Source organism: Gavia stellata, chromosome 9 (genome assembly GCF_030936135.1).
Source record: "Gavia stellata isolate bGavSte3 chromosome 9, bGavSte3.hap2, whole genome shotgun sequence".
In the NCBI taxonomy this organism is placed as follows: Eukaryota; Metazoa; Chordata; class Aves; order Gaviiformes; family Gaviidae; genus Gavia; species Gavia stellata.
In genome coordinates, this window is record NC_082602.1 from 36379518 (window position 1) to 36399515 (window position 19998).

Sequence of the window (19998 nt, forward strand, 5' to 3'; positions counted from 1 at the left end):
ACACACCTTGGCATTGGCTGAACAGGCTCACAGCCAAAGTCCTCATCCTGCAGGACAGTAACGCCCATCCTGAGCCAGAGTATGTCCTAATCACACATAGCTCATACAAAACTCCATCACACACGTAACCCTGCTGCTCTGCTTCTCACAGGTAATGATTTAAAGTGCTTGAAATCACATTTTCCCTGCTGTTGCACTCGGCTGCAGGCAGTGAAAGTGCCTGTAAGTAACAGTGTCACAACAGCTGAATCCTTGTTCCTTTGTGCCAAAATGCTAATTTGTTCTGAGGATCTGCTATTTTAAAACACCTTCTGTACTCTTCTCACCTTAAAGAACTTACGTGAAGACTTGCTGGCCATTTTCTTTCGAGGCAGGAGAGGAAATTCAAAGCGGGCCGTTAATATATCGGCATCACCTGGCATCCGAACACATCACTGTCTGAACACGGGCTTAACACACAAGATTTAAAACCCGTCTGAACACTCAGATTTGTAGCGCGAGCACGCGGAGCAGCAGCAGCACAGCTGCTTACAGACTTATCCGTGCAGACGGAGCTGCCAGCCAGCTATAAAAACGAGCATGAGCTCAGCCCTTTGGAAACACCGGGCCGCTGCTTAGGGGTCCAGTCCCTTAATATCAACTCCAGCGCTAGAAAATTTCCTAATCATTCGTATACAAGTAATTCCAAACAGTTTGACTACTAACCTATAAGTACCAGAGTAAATCAGCAGGCTATCATAGCCGTAAGTGTTTTTTTCTTGGTTCTGATGGACACAGCACTGATTGGCAGGGCTCCACACACCAGTTCACACATTACATGCATACAAAATGGGTGTTAGCATTTGAAAATTCCTTGCAAGTATGTGTGTGGGTTTAAGAAATGAAAGGCTATACAGAGTAAATGCAAATTTAGCATTTCCAGAAGCTAAAGGGAATTCAAATGCTATGCAACATCTTTATACATGTATTCAATGCCTCCGTGTTTACAGGCAGTGTAAGTACGTTGTCATGATGGAAGAGAGTTGCATTCACAATCCTTGAAGTGAGTTAAAAATCAGAGAGAATTGTTTCAAAGGTTTGAGATTAGAAATATAGGATTCTTATGAGGAAAGGCTGAGGGACTTGGGTCTTTTTAGTCTGGAGAAGACTGCGGGGGGATCTTATCAATGCTTCTAAATACTGAAGGGGTGGGTGCCAGGAGGATGGGGCCAGTCTTTTTTCAGGGGTGCCCAGTGACAGGACGAGAGGTAACGGGCACAAACTTGGCCATAGGAAGTTCCATCTAAACACGAGGAGGAACTTCTTTCCTTTGAGGGTGGCAGAGCCCTGGAAGAGGCTGCCCAGAGAGGCTGTGGAGTCTCCTTCTCTGGAGATATTCCAAACTCGCCTGGACACATTCCTGTGCAACCTGCTCCAGGTGACCCTGCTCTGGCGGGGGTTGGACTAGGTGATCTCCAGAGGTCCCTTCCTACCCCTGTCCTTCTGTGATTCTTACAGATGCATCATATTTCAGTTTGTTTTTTAAAAGGATGGTTTTGTACAAACCCCCTGTTTTTTGAAAGAACGGTTTTGTACAAAAGCCCTGTTTTTATGAAACAAAAGTACCTGGATGTGTTTCAAGGTGGTCTGCATTGCAATTTTGACTTTTCTAGTACACTTGAAAGAACGCTTGTTTGCACAGCTGTGGGATGCCCGCTCTCTGTATTGGAAAGAATCACACAGCCAGGCTCCTGTGTGAGCCCTGGCTGCTCACACACCACGCAGGTACCGCGTCAAGGTCAGGGTAACAGCACATCTGCGGCACTGGCACTACCACAACCTCCAGCAGCTTCAAAGGTTGGGTATCCGCTGCTGCAGGAGGAAATACTCCGGATTTCAAGAGCTTTGGTCCTTATGGAAAGACACACAAAGTAGCGTAAATATATTGGAATGGATACTCATTAGACTCATGCTAGAAGGACTTGAGGTTCTTGGGACTGTGCTTGTCTCCTTACCTCGGGAAGGAAAGGCTGATTCCTTTTTTTTTTTTTGCAGCTTCTATTGTGGGACTAAGAAAGTTTTATCTGCAAAGCGGTTGCAGTGCAATCCTCTTCTTTTAAATCTGTGACTAACATGAATCTCACCTTGCTCATCCATGACTGTTTCAGCGATAGGAAATTATTACTCATGACAACTCTATTATGTTAGTCACACTTTACAGCCTGAGGAATCCTCAGCAAGGACAAGGAATGATTTACCCAGTGTAACCTAAAGGGATAGGTGTCAAAATGAAGGTGGGAAAAACTAAGCTCCCGCTGACCAGTGCTAAGAGCAAACTGCTGAATGTGTCTCCCAAGGGAGTCTGTCAATCTCTTCCAGAACACTCCTCTTCGTGTCAGACCAACCAACGCCAACACACCCCAACAGATGCTCAGTGAAATCAACTGAAAAATGTGCTTTGAACCCACGAGAGCTGACAAAAGCACAGTTAAACTTACTCCACGCAGTACCTATTAAAAAAATGGGCACACCTGTTACTTTCTCATTTATATCTGTTAAAAAGAAACAGTAACTGAGAGATTAAGCCCGCCCTCTGTGATACCGTGTAATACAAGACGATTATGAAATAGCAGGAGGTATAAAAGTTAGAAAAGCCGAACCTCCCCAGCTGCCGTCAAAATGCAGGCGCTCAGACAGTTCCTCCTCCTGCCTCTCGTAGCTGCTGTAGCTCTCGCTGAAGACAAATCAATACAATCCCCAGGTATGGAAATCTAGTCTTTTTTTCATCTGTGAGATTTTATTAATTTTTGCAGCATAGGTATTTTATAGGTAACTGAAGGGAAAAACATTAAAACATATCTCTAAAGGTGCATCTTATTTTAATGTACTGCTGCACGATAGTAACACCCAAATGTGCCAGCAAGTGTTAAAAATGGTAAATTTTTAAAAAATTGCAATATATGACTCCCCGTGGCAATTTTTTAACTTAAGAACTTCATTTTTAAGATATCCTACTCTGGAATGGAAATTTGCATTTATAAATTAATACTGTACTGGAATAACAGGAATAAAGTGACTTAACTGGGAAAGGGTTGCTTTTTAAAAGAGCTTTGTTCATTTTTCCTTTGTTCAATCAGACGCAATAAAGTCTCGTTTGTTGCTCGATTTGGGATCACCACTCTGTGCTCAGGTCAGCGATTTACCTGATTAATGGTGGGTAGCTACTATGGGATGATGAAGTATTGCTGCAGAGCTGACCTTGTAATGCTCTTACAGTTGGGAGGTTTCGTATGTGACAAAGAAGGTCTCTCCTAAACCTTTCTTTTCCCTCCAGAGCTCATCAGAAAGCCTGATCTTTTCATCTGGGACTGCATAAACTGTATAGAAAATTCTTCCTGCTATTTTAGACGATTAGTTTTAGATTAATATTAAAGTAGAACGGAGATCTTATGCTCAAACTGGGTTATAAACTTCCTCTTAAGTTTCCTATACAATGACCACTTCTGCAACTACTTCACAGCTTATGAACATTCACTAAGTGCTGTTAGTGATGTCAACCACAGGTGGTTTGGGTTTTTTTTCATAAAAGAAGTGGGTCAAAGCCCAGCTAGCCCCACATCCTGAACCCAGTAACAGTCAACAGAGGATCCTCAGGCAAGAATAGAGATACAAGCCTGCACAATACTTCCCCAGAATACTCTCACAGTCACCAACAAACATGGTTCAGGACTTCTGAAACAGGAAGGAAGTGTTTAATAGTTACCAAAGACTTTTTCTTTCATAGATTTGACCTGGTTTATGTTTTAATTTTACCATCCACATCACCCCACAGCAAAAATCCATGTGCAAAGAGCCAAATCCTTTTGTTTGTTTCAAAACCACAACTTGTTGGTTTCATTCCCGGCCACTGAGTTACTGTATCAGAAGAGAGTATCTCATATTAACCCTCTTCATGAATTTACAGAGCTCTAGCACCTCCTTTCCCCCCTAGTTATCTCTTTGCTGACGTGAAATGCTTCAGTCTGTTTACTTATTCCTTGTCTGGAAGCTGTTGTAAACCTTTGATCATCTTCATTGCCATTCTCTGAAGCTTTTCCTATTTAGCAGTACCCTTTTCGAGATGCAGGATCAGAATTGCACGCAGCGGTAAATACACAGTAATCCCACACATAGTCCTGCAGAAGCTCAAATCTGAAAAGCCTTTTTGATTCCCTGAGCATAGGTTCACAAATCCTTTTAAGTCAAGGGTGGAACCTCAGAACTGGATTTAATGGCCTTTAGGAACTCAGTGTAGGAGGAAGACGGGAAGCTTGAGGTGCTTGTGGTGACCAACCTTGCAGAAGAGTTGCTGAGGTGTCCTATACGACTTGGCATTTCCCTTTTTGCCATTGGCTTAATCTGTGATATGTATTGCCCTAACTCCCCTTTTCTCTGCTACTAGGAAAATGAGGATAAAAACTGTTTTCTAATAGTCTTTTACTATTTCTTTCATAAACTGCAGTAACATAAATGAAAAAAAAAAAAATGTTGCATGTCTGTGTCACAATGGGCTGTCCCAGAGTTTTTGCATAGCAGAGGATGAAACATTATTGCAAGAGAAAACTTGAGAGGTATCTTTGCAAGCTGGTTTTTGTTGTTGCTGTTCTTCAGTAGGTGTACCTCGCTGCGGTGCTTCACTTCATGAGCTCAACAAAGCATTAATGATTGAACTAAACGCAAACGCAAACTGTGTCTGGCAAATTCAGAGGAATACAAATCAAACAGTTAGGCTCGTTTTCTCCTATTTTAAGTAAGTATTTCCTCCAGATGCTTTTGTCCTGCTTCATTCCATTAGAATACTGCACAGGAAAATATTGCCTCCAAGTATTTCTCTGTATGGAATCTGTGTTGTGGACTCCAATGAGCCTGTATACCTATCAGTGAGCTTAGGTAGTTCTCTCTGTGTTTTTTCAATAGATTTGCTCCTTCTTCAAGCTGTGAAACAGAAAGTATTAAAATATATGATGGTCCCTCAACTAATTCACCTCTTCTTGGACAAGTATGTAACGGCACTGATGCAGTCCCAGTACTTCAGTCATCTTCAGACAGTTTAACTTTTCTCATAACAACAAACTCCGTGGCTTTCACACGAAACTTCTTTGTCTTCTATTACTTCTTTTCACCAGAAACAAGTAAGTGATTAAATACCATTTGAATTGCACCATTTAAAAGAAACTTTCCCATTAAGGGAAAGTTTAGGACTGCAATTAGAGACTATTAACAGAATCTTTAATTAGTTTCACTCAGTTCTTCAGGCCTTAGAGAATGGCGTGGGGAAAAATCAGTGAAAGGAAGGAGGCAGCAAAATAATAGTGCACTTGCAGAGAGCCTAAAAAGTTAAATTTTACTCAGAAAAAGGATTGCGAAGGAGGCATTATGGGACTCTACTTTTACTTGAAGGCTTCTACTAAATTTACTCAGTTTGCAAATATTATAGCATTTACCCAGAAAGAGAATATGACCATCTAGTCAGAACTCCTGCCGAGTACAGGTCGCAGAAGTCAGTGAGGGTTTTCATTCAACAAGCTCCTTACTTTTTTTCCTTAAAAGGTAGGAATAGCTTGGACAAAATCAGTCTTAGCTTGCGACCAGCTCCTTTGCTTCTGCTGATCCGAGGGGCATGGTACTAAGCTCTTAAAAGCTTCAATTTTACGGAGTAGTTACCACATTCTAGTTCATGCTGCTCCAGTGTTTAACTTTGCTGCCAAAAAATTGTGCCCTATTTCCCATCTACATTCCTCTTTCTGAGCTTTCCACTGACTTGATTTTATCTTGCCTTTGTCTATCAAGTAAAATCTCTCTCAAACTTGAAGATTTTGCACTTCCGTACCGATCATGACTAAGGCCTCACAGATTTCTCTAATATAAAGTCTCTCAGGGTTTCTTTTGGTTGGTATAGCATCTCCATTACCAGGTTTTTCAAGCTGGTACCTAATTTACCCAAAATGTAGATATAACTAAATTGCTCACGGTATCAAAGCTAACTCATCTACAGCCATTACACTGTGCCTCACAGATATACCACAGTGACAACAGACTTCATTTTGTAACATCCACTTGACCTGAAATTCCCTGTAGAAGTTCTATCTTTAGAACCTTTTATCATTTCCAAAGGAATGGAATCCTCAAGAAACAATCCTGCTAGTTACATAACTTTAGATCTTTATTTTTTATGGCTTATTATATATACTATTATGTTACCTATCTATCTACTCTTCTTTTCAGAAGTTGAAAATTGTGGGGGACAACTAACCGGTCCCAATGGGACATTTACCAGCCCCAACTACCCAGCACCTTACCCTGAATTTACATACTGCGTCTGGCACATACAAACAGCAAAAAACTCAAAGATAAACTTACAGTTCCAGGATTTTTTGTGAGTAAATGCCCTATTACTCTTTTTTTCATTCTGTTTAAAGACATTACTTTAAACACAGGAAGCAGAAGCACTTTCAAACTTTTAGAACATCTATACACTTTGAAAACAAACGTGCTTTGCTGACTCTTATGATAAAGTAATTGCAGTGTGTTCCACATCACTATACATTACCCTATAGCTACTGGAGTGCCAGTCAGTGAAACGCAGAAAGCATTTCTGCTGACTAGCTAGGAGGTTTAGGTCCATTTTAAGCTAGCCTGAACGATCTGAATTTACATCCATCAGTATAAATAAAGCTTTTGCTACATAAGGAACATGTTTAAAACCCATCATGTGCACTATAATTGCCATTTAGAACTAAGGGTCAAAAGAAGAATAAAGCAAATATTGCCCAAAGTACGTCTTCCTCAGTATTGCTGGCCGTTGGGCAAAGAAGATGGCATAGCACTGGCTTAAGTACTTCCAAGTGTAAATGCTAATGCATGCATTGGCATAAGGAAACCACACCAGCATGGACTTCCCTGACCTGTATTTTTCTTTATCAGGGTTGGTCTCCCACATGTAGTGGGCTGGTAGCCCTTTTTTGGTTTTCCCTGCATCAGCTGACACGGCACATAAAGAAAAGCCTCAAGACGAAGGGAACTCAAAGAGCAGTATCTTCAAGAACATTTCTTGAGATACTTAGACTGCAGAATGTTGTGTAAGAATTCAGTATGGAACGTATAGAATTCTATAGGAAATCCTTACCTTGAGCACTGCCCTCTCAGATGATGAACTCTGCACAGTGTTGTGTATGTTCTCACCAGTCCCAGCCAGGGTCCACCTGCTGATTCAGGAACAGAGATGTTGTTCTGGAGGTATCCACCCACCACAGTATAGCTGGTGCTTTTCATCAAGGGCAGCAAGCACCAAGATGAGCTCACATGCAGATTGACAAAACAGGGCACGAGATGTCCTCTGGTGACATTCACAAGAGGTTTCAGAGACCCACATAAGTCAACCCTACACTTTTAAGAGCTCTTTATTTTAAGATCTCTTTATTTTAAGATACAGGAAAATTTTTTTTATATATATATAAAAATATGTATTTGAAGGTATGGTTATTTTTAGTAAATAAGTAGCAATCGATATATACAGCATCAGAGCTATAAAAACATAGCAGATCCAGCTTCTGTTGAGAGCTACAGCAAAATGTTTGTATTTCAATGGGAGCAGAATCAAGCTCTTATTAGAATTTCTTGCCTTTAAGGGTTTTCCATGTTTCATTTGGTTTTAATAATGTTTATTTATGTGTTCTTTTATTCTCCATTCTTTTATTCCAGTCAGCTGGAATTCATTAGACACTTTATCTGCACTGGATCCTCTATCCAGTATGAGCAATGTTCTCTATAGTCAGATTTCCCTGTAATTACTTTTTTTCCTGTCTACAGCCTGGAACTAGACCAAACCTGCCGATTTGACTTCGCAGCAGTCTATGATGGCCCCACCACTAACACTGGCTTAATAGGAAAAGTATGTGGTCGTGCTCAGCCCACATTTGAATCTTCTTCAAATGTTATGACAGTTGTGTTGTCTACAGACTATGCCAACTCCTTCAGAGGATTTTCTGCTCAGTATACCAGTGCTCCGCTGCCAGGTCCCATGGAACCCAACAGTAAGTACACTTGCTACATGAATAGGATGCTGTTTCTTATTCTCACATGTGATTCTTCCCTTCCCTTATAAATATCGAAAAGAACTGATGGTTGATACTGAGGATTTAAGCCTTTTTATTAGTAGTCATTAACCCTCTTTACATACAAAAATCCCACATCAGTCTCACCTATAGAGCATAAGCTATTACCTGACCCATCTGCAAAAGAAAGCCTGTTCATTTTTTGGTCCTTTTTCTGGCCGGCACCACTGAAAATCTGAGGTTTTCCTTCTTTCAGACAAAGCAGGCAGTTACCACCCTAGAGATGTGAAGATAAAACTTTTTTTGACTGGTTAGTTTAAATGTTTTTGTTCCCCGAGATACTCAGGAAAATGGTCTGCACTGGTTAGTCAAACAGGGTTTAGGTGCGTTGTGGTTTCCTTTCCCCCAGAGCTGGACCATTTTCTTTATTGGTTCCATATGTTTGTATGCCCATCTTCTCATTAACTGAGGTGGAAAAGGAGCCTCTAAAGCCTCGATGTCTGCATAAATCAATTTCCTCACCCTACATTCTGCACTAGCACTTTGACTCCTTTTCCCTTTTATAAAGGCTGCAATTCATTCTGTGTTGCTGGGTTTAAAATTAAACTTTCAGCATGAGTTTTATATGGTTTTGCTTATCTAACATTTTTGAAGTCAAGCATGAATTTTTGTTCTGACTTCTGCATGACTTCAAACACCCATGAGCCATTTCAGACTGACAAATCAAGAACCATGCAACAGGATCTAGACCAACTGAGAAATGACCATAGCACAGTTTGTGGTAACGTTTTTTGTTTTTTTGTTTTTTTTTTTTTTCCCCTCTTTCAATGGCAGCACTCCTTACATGCTCTTCAGATAGCATGAAAATTGTTCTGAGCAAGTCTTATTTGGCCTCCCTTGGTTATAATGAAACTCACCTACAACTGAATGATCCATCCTGCAGTCCAGTTGTAACAGATTCAGTGACCTTTTCCTTCCCATTAGCCAGCTGTGGAACAACTAAAAAGGTAAAGGGGGGAAAAAGTTATGTGAAGCTAATACAAGCTTATGAATGACTAGAGCTTGTAAAAGCAATTTATGAATAGCATGTGAGTAAGTTAACAGCAGATTTGCTTTCACATAGCTCATCCAATTGCATGTTTCCAGTCTTGAAGTAGAAAGAACATTTTTCCTCTTTAAGATCCCGATAATCAATGAGCCTTTCAAAGGAAGTCCAGGAGGATCCACACAAATTAACCCCAAATGTTTCATTCCCTCTCCTACCCAGGTTATCAGAAGTAGCACAATGTTAAGTACACAACTTAAACACTCTCTGCAAGTGATACAGCTTGCACTTACCCTGGGGTCACAAGGAAAGGGGAAAAACCCCAAAACATGAAGATTCCCAAGATCTAGTTCAGAGCATTGTTTTGGTAAGGGTGACCAAAGCATAGCTTTGGTACTTTCCACACTCCATGCAGTATTTTTGCTGCATGGGCTGGTTCAGCATTTTGAAAAATGGAGGGTTGTTAATGGTTTTTTGGTTGCAACCTGTTTCACATTTCAAAGGTATCTTGAGCCTCTGATAAGCATAGCTGGGCAGCTTTGTAACTTCAGTACAATTGCTTTCAACTGCACTGCTCATATAGTCACAACTGAGCACTTCATGTGATTCCTGTTACAGGATGAAGGTCACAGCATCACTTACACCAACATCATATCTCTCTCTACAACTGGGAACATTATCACCCGTCAAAAGAGCATACAGATTATTGCAAAATGCAAAATGGAAAACAATTCAACCTTAGAAGTCATTTACATCACAAAAAATAATATAATCCAAAACACAACTGCTGTGGGAAGATACAATGTTAGCATGTCATTCTATGACTCCGCTTCGTTCTCCAAGCCTGTACTTCAGTCCCCGTATTATGTAGACTTGAACCAAACTCTTTTTGCTCAAGTCAGTCTCCATTCCACGGACCCAAATCTTCTGGTGTTTGTTGATACCTGTATAGCATCTCCACAACCTGATTTTGTATCGCTAACATACGACTTAATCAGAAGTGGGTAAGACCCTAAATTATTTTATGACTGTCTCCTAATATGTGAGGAAATATAATCTAAATGTCAACCATAGTTTTTATTTTTGTCTCTCTTCCACTTACCTTCTTTAGTAGGCAGTGGTTGGAAACTAAATTTCATAGACATTTAAAGGCATTACATTACTAGGGAGAGGAAAAAGGCACATCACTGTACGCCCATGTGTAAAAATAATGCCCTAGTGAAGTGCTGTGGTTAGTTAACAGTAGTTAGCAAGAATCATTATTTTAGTGGACTGCTTTAACACATCTGTAAATTCTGTTGCAGCTGCAATAAAGATGACACTGTGGTAACCTACCCACCACTTGAACACTATGGAAGATTCAAATTTAATGCCTTCAGGTTCCTGCAGAGCTTTCCATCAGTTTATCTCCAGTGTGATATTTTAATTTGTGACAGCAACAATGCAAACTCTCGCTGTACCGAAGGCTGTATCTCCAGGCAAAAGAGATCTATTTCTTCGTACGCATGGAAAACTAATACGGTAGTAGGTCCCATCCGCCTGAAAAGAGATCTCAGGTCTGCTGATCACTCAGGTAAGAGGAATACATAAATTAAGAATCTGGTTAAGCCCTTCCTTGGTGTAAATCCATTACCTTCGTTCCACTAATGAAATAAGTGAATTACACTAGTTCAGAACTAACATGGCATCAAAGCAACAGGTTCCACAGAAGCTTGTTTTGCGAGATCAGACATACTTTTTAAACCAACAAACTGATGGCCTTTTGGATTAAGGCGTGTTCTTTGAAGTAGAAAAAGAAGCACTCACTCCTCGTTACAAAAGTAGCGTATGCAGGATCTGACTATGTATTGAGAAAAAGTTATGAATGGCAAGAGATTTCAGATTTTCAAGTGTAACATTTTTTTGATGACGCATACAGAGGGACCAGGGCTCATTTTTCAAAGCCAGAGACTACTTAAAAAGCACATTCCAAATCAGTCAAGCTTTGTTATAACCTGTGTATCTTCCAACAGTCCACTCAATTTCACTCAGTTTTATTTGGTAGTCCTACAGAAAAGCTATGCCAGATGATAAACATAGATGACTTACTCCAGGCTAGGTTAAATCCTCACACTGTATGTATTGCCTATTAGAAGAAAAATGTGAAAAGGACGGCCATTGGAGCAGAAATCAAAAGCTCCATGCTTTTAACTTAGAACTGCAAAGCTGTTTAAAAGACAACTAAGCTTTTTAGTGCCCCAATCTGACATACTCTAGCACAATTTGCACTCTGCTCTACAGTAGTCTAGACAAGTACCAAGAGCTAATGTAGAACAGACTGCAAAATATGAAAAAGCTATTTTAAAGGGCTTGTATTGTAACTGCCACTACACCCATAGTTCTAACTTCTATTGAGCACAAACCTTCACCCGAGAAACGCATGTTGTGCCATGTGCTTTCAGGTGTCAGATCTAAGAAGTATTTAGCAACAATCATGCTCTTAATAAACATTTTCTTCCTTTTTTAAATAATTATTAACCGCTTTCAACTCTAGCAGCATTTTAAACATGTTCCCATTTATTTCAATAGTGAAAGATTTTGCATGCATATGCTAGAAACTGGACACATCTATAATGTGAAAGGATTCCAGTGCAAACAGATCACAAAGTGTTATAAAACATAGATTAATTCTCACAGTATCTTTCACAATTTACAGAAAAATAATGAATTTTACCAAGGACCAGCTAGTAAACCATTAGAAGGGACAGGGTTAGAAACACGAGTTTCTTTTTGGCCCAGCTTTGCTTCAGCAACGTCTCCCCCATCTAGCCGGTTCTAAATATAATGGCAGCACTGCTTGGCAGAAACTTGGCTGCAGTGACGCCAAAGAATTTGTTAACGTTGCGATGCTCTTCTGCACGATTGTTTTATCACAAATTTTTACAACTCTTCAGTACTACAGTTTCAGAATTTGCAAGCGGTGTAGGTCAACTCCTCAGAACCAAAATATCTGAAAAAAATGTTTATTTCATTTTAACTGAAATGACATGGTATTCAAAACTTCAAACATCCCACTTTCTTTTTTTCTCTACACAGAATCACTCACTAAAGCAGATGCTGAAGAAACCCCAAACCTGCAACAGTACAGCTTCTACACGCTTTCATTTGTGGTTTTGATTTCAAATATTATCATTGTGGTAGCTGTGATACTAAAATACCACATCAAACACCAAGCAGGATATGGCTACCAAAAAATCCAGAGCTCGTATTAACTATTTCAGGATATTTTGAATTAGCATCAACTTCTATTCAGATTTGACACCCAAAGAGGCAAGAGGGGAGAAAAACCAAACCAAACAAAAAAATCAATAAACTGAGCGCCTTGGAATACAACAATACTTGGAAACATATTTCAACTTTTTTTGTAATTACAAAACTCTCAACCTAGTACTGTATCTTAAATCACCGAGTTGAAAACGAATACAAGTGTCTACCTCAGGGTCTTTCTTACAAAGCATCTAAAAGCTAACTTTACACCTGTAAAGTGACTTGTAAAGTACAAGATAATTTAGGTCCTTTTTTGTTCAAAAAAAAAAAAGAAATCTCTATCTTTTGAAATCACTTTGAAACTGCACCTGGCATGAGTTAAGCTGAGGGACAACTGCGAGATGTCTGTTCAAAGCAAGTTATCCTCTCTTCAAAATCTACTCCTGCAGGTTGCTACCATCAAGATCTGACAGTCTTCAAAAGACATCAGTTTTCCTGGAGAAAAAGAAAATATTAGGTAGACCATATAAAGATACTCTATTATACATGCCTATGCTGCTTGTTCAGTCAACACTTGCTTCCCCATCAATAGCTTGTACTCAATGCATTTTAAGACACCGAATACAACCGATGCCTGCACGCCCAACTTAGGAATCACAGAATCATTTATGTTGGAAAAGACCTTTAAGATCATCAAGTCCAACCGTTCACCTAACCCTGCTAAGTCCACCACTAAACCATGTCCCTGAGCGCCTCATCCACACGTCTTTTAAATACCTTCAGGGATGGTGACTCCACCACCTCCCTGGGCAGCCTGTTCCAGGGTCTGACAACCCTCTCAGTGAAGAAATTTTTCCTAATATCCAATCTAAACCTCCCCCGATGCAACTTCCGGCCATTTCCTCTTGTCTTGTCACTTGGAAGACAGACCAGCACCCACCTCACCACAACCCCCTTTCAGGTAATTGTAGAGAGCAATAAGGTCTCCCCTCAGCCTCCTCTTCTCCCGGCTAAACAACCCCAACCCTCTCAACCACTCCTCATAAGGCTTGTGCTCCAGACCCCTCAACAGCTTCGTTGCCCTTCTCTGGACATGCTCCAGCACCTCAATGTCTTTCTGGAGTTTACCATTAACTTTCTATACAGTCCAAGTTGAATTCTGGGGTGCACCATTTAAAGAGTCATAAACAGAATGAAGTATGACGCTCCACCTTCCATAAAAGAGGGACTTCGAGTCACATTTCTACCTCCCCAGATGACAGCAGAACTGATCAACAGGTTAAAGTAAATATGATGCAATAAGGCTGCTTCTCTGGCCTAAGGTTGGTGAAATGCAGCAGATCCTACCCCAGCATGGTCTATGCAGCAACAAGGTCCCCCTGACAGGAACCATGAATGAAGTACTTTTACATTTCTTAGGATAATGAAACACGGATAAATACAGGTCTACTAAGTATACACTCATTTCAGTTGTTCCTGCATGCCTCAATTAATTTAGAAGGAGAAAAGTATAATGACAGTCTTGGTTTAGGTATCACTTAAGGAGCCTAGATGCCTAACTTAGCTGCCTGTACAGCCAGCAAGGCTTTCAAAGCCATGCTGGGGTTCAAGTCAGCCTGCCTCTCTAAATCTGACTCCTTAAACAGTCTAAGTTAGGCAGTGCCGGTACTACCCTTCCTCTGACAGATGGAGTACTAAACATCTTCAACAGGGGTGCCATTAAAATAAACCAAAAAGCACAAAGAAACCACAATCTGTTCTACTAGTAACACACTGCACATCAAAAATAGAGACAACAAAAAAGTGAGCTGATTACACGTAGGTAAAAAGATAAGCTGTAACTCAGTTTATTTAGAGTACTTCTCCATTGTTCAAACTGAAACTGGGAAACTGTGTTTCATATGGCTTTTAGCAATGCTCTTTAAATAAATAAGCCACAAAGGGCATCCTAAATATAAGAATTTTGTAAAAAACCACATTCTTAAGATACTTCATAAAACTAACAACTGTGTACAATAGTGGATAGAATTACAGTAACAAAATGCAAGTCAACAACACTGAGGTTCTTTACAGTTATAACTCCATAAATACTAAGCTTTGTAAAGTATAATTGCCCTTAAAGTACTTACATTGGAAGTCCTATATCTATATACATCTATCTCTCTCCATTAGAGAACCCCTCGTTAGAATCATAGTGCGCTTGTGAAATTTTGTTTGGCTTTGAGTTCTGAACCAAGTCCATTAAGAGAACCATTTTATTATCTATATGTGTCTGAAGAGCCTGAATTTGGCAATCAATATAGTCCATTAGTTTCTTCTCCATCAGATCCATATTTTTTGAGATCATCTTTTCCAAATAGGAGCAAATAGGCTGTTGTTCTACTCTGTGAAAAGAGCAAATACAAGAGTAAGTATAACCTATTTCTTAATAACAAGGAGCATGATAGAGACCTGGGCACTTGAACTTCTTTTAAATGTAAAATCTCACTTATTAGACAATAAACTTTGGATGGAATTAAGTTTTAAGCACAAGTAAAATACCTTGCCTGCCTGCCACATTTTACATATCAGAATTTTTTTATAAACATGCTATGGTATATAGTCATCTTCTTCCAACTTTGTTTTTCCAAAGGCTCAATTATGCATTAGACAACTTAGTTATGTATAACAAAATCCACACAACTCAACAGTATACACGGAGTTCAAATTCTGTCAGTATGGCAGGCTTTATTCTTCTCAGCTAAAGTGTTTCAGGAGTTATACAAACTATGCAATTCTTTATTTTTGCATCTGCATTCTTTAAAAATACTACACTTTCCCAGGAGCTGGAGATATTCAGGCTCTATTAGAACCCTGATTCCTACATCTCACTATTTCCACTGTTGTTCCTTAGGTATCAAACTGCGTGCACTACTACTACTACCACTGTGAAGTTTGCACTGTAAACGCCAACAAATGAGGAGGGACAGGAAAGATTGGTGGGATGAGGTACACTAAGTACAGCAGAGAGATCATAGCACATAGTGTGAAAAAAGGAGAAAGAAGAATTTAGGATGTAGAAGTAGTCAAAATGAAAATGTAGTTAACAGACGAGAGACAAACTAAATGTACATGAAATTGCAGAAGGACCACACCACTTTTTTTTAAAAATCATAAATGGTGAGATGGAGGCAAAACATACAAGCAGTTTAGTTAACAATAAATGATGTCGTGATTTCTTCTGAAAAGCTCCTATATTCAAGCAGCTCATCTGAAAAATTGTAATCATGTTCATCACCACACAGTCTTCAAAACCACATATTTTAAGACTCACTTGCTGTTAATGAGAACGCTTACATTATGTATTTTATTTTTTAAACTTGTCAATAAATAGTCAGACTACTAGTTTAATAAGTGTACCAAACTTAACTTACCCAACACACTGAATGCCTTCCTCTTTAGTCGCTGCATTTTTACCAAAACGCCTATCGCCATCTTTTAGCCGAAGATGATTTACCTGACTACATAAGTTTTGGAGAAAAGGAAGAAGCACCTGTGGATTAGCTGCATTTGGGGTTTCACTAGCTTGTTCCTGCATATGCAGAGATCCTGTGACTTTAAAATAATTTCTGAGGTCAACTGTATTTTGCTGGGTAGTAAGTCTTTCAGAATCAGAAGTATTCCCTCTTTCAGGTGCCTGTATGTTGCGATCACAACTTATTTTTAAGTCTTCATATACTGTTTCACTTGTTAAATGATTTTTAACAGACAAAGGTTCACTGGCTGATTGATCTAGTGATGCCTGAATAGCTGCACTGCGCAATCCATCTATTGCGTGGTCATCTCCAAAGTCTGAATTTTTCCTAAAGATCCAATTAAGTTTGTCTCCAAGAGGTAAACTGTTCTGATGGGAAGAAAAACAACAGGATTAATATTTAAGTATTAAAATACACTGGAAATAATACAATAATAATAGATACTTTATAACTCAGCATTCTACTAGTGTGATGTAAACATTTTTAAAATAGTCCTGAATTATATTCTTAGGGAAAAGATTTTTCCTGTACATACTATGTGTTAATTATCTTGCCAGTCTCTAAGTAACAAAACAGTTTTAATGACTTCATTTTTACCATGCTGTGTCCCCAAGACTGAACATTATTCCCATCAGACGGATTCAGGATTCTGTTAAAATAGCCTGCTTGGCAGGATTAGGATCTAAATCAAATATATGGTCTGTAAGAACACGTCCTCTTCAGTTGAAGGTGACATGCCTTTAGTAATAATAAAGGAGACAAATCAGCCCATCTACCTACACCCCAAATGTTACAGAGAACATGCTCGCTATCCTTGACAAGCAGTGACAATAGAAACGAACAAAAGGAGAGTAGGGTGGCAGGGGAGTTTAAAATTATGACGATGCAGAGTTCTTAACTCTGGACTTGGTGTATGCACAGTGATTCTTTGAGTACACAATCTTTATTCATTGCACTCCTTATCTAAGGGTGGCAATAGCTAAACCAGGATTAAAATGGCACAAAGTGTTTGGGTTAAAAAAAAAAAATCAAAAATCTTTTTCACCAAATCAATTTAGAACACGCTTAACTGTTACAGAAGGTAAGGTCACAGATCAGTACTATTTATGTTCACGGAAAAGCACAATGACTTACTTTCTGCTGACATCGGACCATGTCCATGAGTTGCTGAGCACCTGGAGACAACTTAGATCCCATAGATTCCATTATAGTTTGCACTCTGTCTAGATCTATGCTTGAGCCTAGTGAAGGAAAATCAGTTGCTAGTTTTGCAGACACTGTTCTCACTTGTACAATTATTTTACTGATGAGTACTCTTTGTTTCTCACCAATGGAGAGAAGCTATTGCAAGAAGGAAAAAAAAATTTTGGTTAGGAAAAAAATACTTTCATGTTTTCTTCGCATGTATGGGACAATGCATTATTCTTTGAGTCTTGGGAAAAACAATGCTGAACTCTTTTCCAGGGAAATTAAGCCAATTTCTCCTTGCTATTGCTCTTCAAAAAATTCTGATTGGAACAGAGGTGCCTGCATGACCCAAAGATAAATCAGGCCTTGATCTTCTAAGCACTTAAGAGCAGGTTTTTTTACTGCATCAGAGTTAACAGTTCTAACTACAGAGTGACTGTTGATTACCTGCAATTTATCTGGTTTATTAAGTCTTTTTTCCTCTAAGAGGTTATTATCTTTCTCATATTAAGTCTTCCTAAAAAGAAAACTGTGATAAAAATTCAAAAGGAGAACTCTGCTGTCAAGACAAAGTACTGTCTAACACATTTTTAAGTGATTACATGAAGTGCATAAAAACAATAATTTGACTAAGAGCGAGGCAATTTAGTCAACTAAGTGATTAAAAAGACAAAGAAAAGTAAACCAATTCTGTTCAACTCCCTACCTTAATTCTACAGGAGGCTGCAGGGCATTCGAATTTAAGGTACTTTCTGTATAAAGTAACCTTTTCAGTTTCACTAGAAAAATAAAATAAATGAGCTGTGACATCACTGTATAAAGTACTTTTTTCTTTAGTAGAAATACACTATATCAGTAAATATTGAGATAAGGAACAAGACTGACTGGAATGTATTTCTAATGTGGTATAGCAGTTTTAATGCTTATATGCAACTTGAATTGGATATGTATGTAAAAAAGGATTTGTATGTGTACGTACATTATCTACTAGAGAAGCTTTTGCAGTTCAGTACGTTATTCACACATCTTCCCTGAGGCTCTGAGTCGGCTGTTTTTACTTAGCTAATTAAGCAGCAGATGTGCCATGTAATGACTTAAAAACAAAAGAGAAGACATTGCTTTAATTCCCCTGGCAAAACATGGAAGGAAGTACTGAAGGGGAAAACAAATCCTTTTTTTATTTCCTCTCTTGCTCTTAAAGTGTGAGACGACTACATATCAAAGACAAGGGATCTTTTAGTAAAGATAAGCTAAAAGAGAACTGCTGAAGAGACAACCAGATATCTTGTCCAGAAAGATTAAACAATACAGAGAAGTTGCACCTTCCCTAACTCCCTCTGTAGTCTTAGGCAACAGAATTTCAGAGTAGCACTTTATAACTTACTGAATTAAACGTTTCACTACTTACAAAAGAACAAAAAGGTAACTAGCAGAACTGCAGCCTTATATCTTTATCGAAGAGGCAGCATTTGTGCAAGTCACCAGTAACTGTGAGGAGTACACCAGGGTTATCCCAGGCGACTGCAGTGCCTATGCCCCTTCACCGGTTTTGCACAGAGCTTCAAGAAAGACCAAACCGGATGGCTTGCGTGGTGCAGACATCAGGTCTTTACCGGTAGGCGCACCTTACAGATACACAGAGAACGACGTTGCCAGTAAGAGAAGGGCCAGACGGCGTTAGGGACCCAGGAGCAAACACCGCCCCCCCACCCGCCACCGGGCGACCTCCGCCCCCCGCTCCACGCACCGCCGGTGCCCGCGAAGGCCGCGGCCGCCACTCACCCCGGGGGCCGAGCGGCGCCCAGGCTCTCGCCCCGGCCGGTCCCGCAGTACTCCTCGCCCACGTACACCTCCATGTTCCGGGCCTCGCTCAGGATACCGACGGAGAGCATCTCCCCGGCGCCGGCTGGCCGGCACTCCAGGTCAAGCACGCAGGGCGCCTCGCTCCCGCCGCCCGCCCGCCTCTCCACGACGACGGCCTCGGTGCTGCGGGGGGAAGCGCCACGGCCGCGTTGCCCCGCCAGGCCCGCTCCCGCCCCGCCGCCCGCCCTCCCGCCCAGGCCCAGCGCGGCACCCCCTCACGCCGCCCGCTTGGCCGCAGCCGCATGAGGAGAGCCAGCGGGGCGGCGGGGCCCCCAGGGGCGGCGGGGGGTTCCCTCCGCCACCGCCCTCACCTGGCCTCGCCGCCGCCCGCGTCCCACCGCAGGCAGAGCGCCCGGGCCAGGCCGTCCGGCGACGCGCAGGGCCAGGAGCACCCCGCCGCCACGCAGCAGGGCTCCTGCGGGCCGTCGGCGGGGTCCGCCGCCGCCTTCGCCTCCTCCGCCGCGCAGCCGCTCGCCATCGCAACGCCGCGGGCGGAACCGAGCGGCGGCGGCTGAGACGGCGCCGCCAACCGACACCGGCCGCCGCCGGGCAGAAGGCGCCTGCGCAAGGTGGCGGGGCAGGGGCTCTGCGCATGCGCGGTTGGGGCGGCGCCTGAGGTACCGGCAGCACCCCGGGCCTGCGGCGGGAAGGGGTCGGTGCGCCCTGGGGCCGTAAACGGGTGTTCCCCCCTGCCCGGAGCCTGCCTTCCAGGAGCAGCGGGCACTGCCCCACCTCGGCCCTCAGGGGTGGCGGCGGGTGCGGGCTGATGAGATCCCCGCCTCCCGCCCTCCCACGGGGAGCGAAGTCTGACACGGAGGGGAGCGGCGAGTCCTGGGCGGTCTCGTCGAAATAACACCCACAGCGTGGGCAAATGCCAGTGTTAGTCCTTTTTCTAATAAAATAAAGCTCTGTCGGAGGGGTTGAAAAGCTTTAAAAGTATGTCAGTGCTACGGAAGTTGATAAAACAGTAAAATTTGGAGCGACGGAATTCTCTCTCCCGAGTTGCATGCTAATAGTGTACCACATAGGAGAGAGACTATAAATAAAAGATTGGGTTCATTTAATTTTC

At 41.3% G+C, this 19998-nt stretch overlaps 2 protein-coding genes across 2 annotated transcripts; one reads left to right on the forward strand and one right to left on the reverse strand.

Moving 5' to 3' along the window:
- Nucleotides 1–2658: 2658 nt before the first annotated feature.
- LOC104253225 (CUB and zona pellucida-like domain-containing protein 1) lies at nucleotides 2659–13066 on the forward strand. Its single transcript, XM_059821372.1, has 9 exons — nucleotides 2659–2740; nucleotides 4603–4768; nucleotides 4936–5150; nucleotides 6244–6394; nucleotides 7828–8051; nucleotides 8907–9079; nucleotides 9736–10121; nucleotides 10422–10690; nucleotides 12193–13066. The coding sequence occupies exons 1-9, from the start codon at nucleotides 2659–2661 to the stop codon at nucleotides 12366–12368; spliced, it is 1842 nt and encodes a 613-aa protein (XP_059677355.1). The 3' UTR covers nucleotides 12369–13066.
- An 862-nt stretch (nucleotides 13067–13928) lies between these two features.
- Nucleotides 13929–19407, reverse strand: C9H10orf88 (chromosome 9 C10orf88 homolog). Its single transcript, XM_059821381.1, has 6 exons — nucleotides 19241–19407; nucleotides 18849–19052; nucleotides 17773–17845; nucleotides 17013–17219; nucleotides 15777–16246; nucleotides 13929–14747 (listed from the first exon to the last, which is right to left on the reverse strand). The coding sequence occupies exons 1-6, from the start codon at nucleotides 19405–19407 to the stop codon at nucleotides 14519–14521; spliced, it is 1350 nt and encodes a 449-aa protein (XP_059677364.1). The 3' UTR covers nucleotides 13929–14518.
- Between the last annotated feature and the right edge of the window lie 591 nt (nucleotides 19408–19998).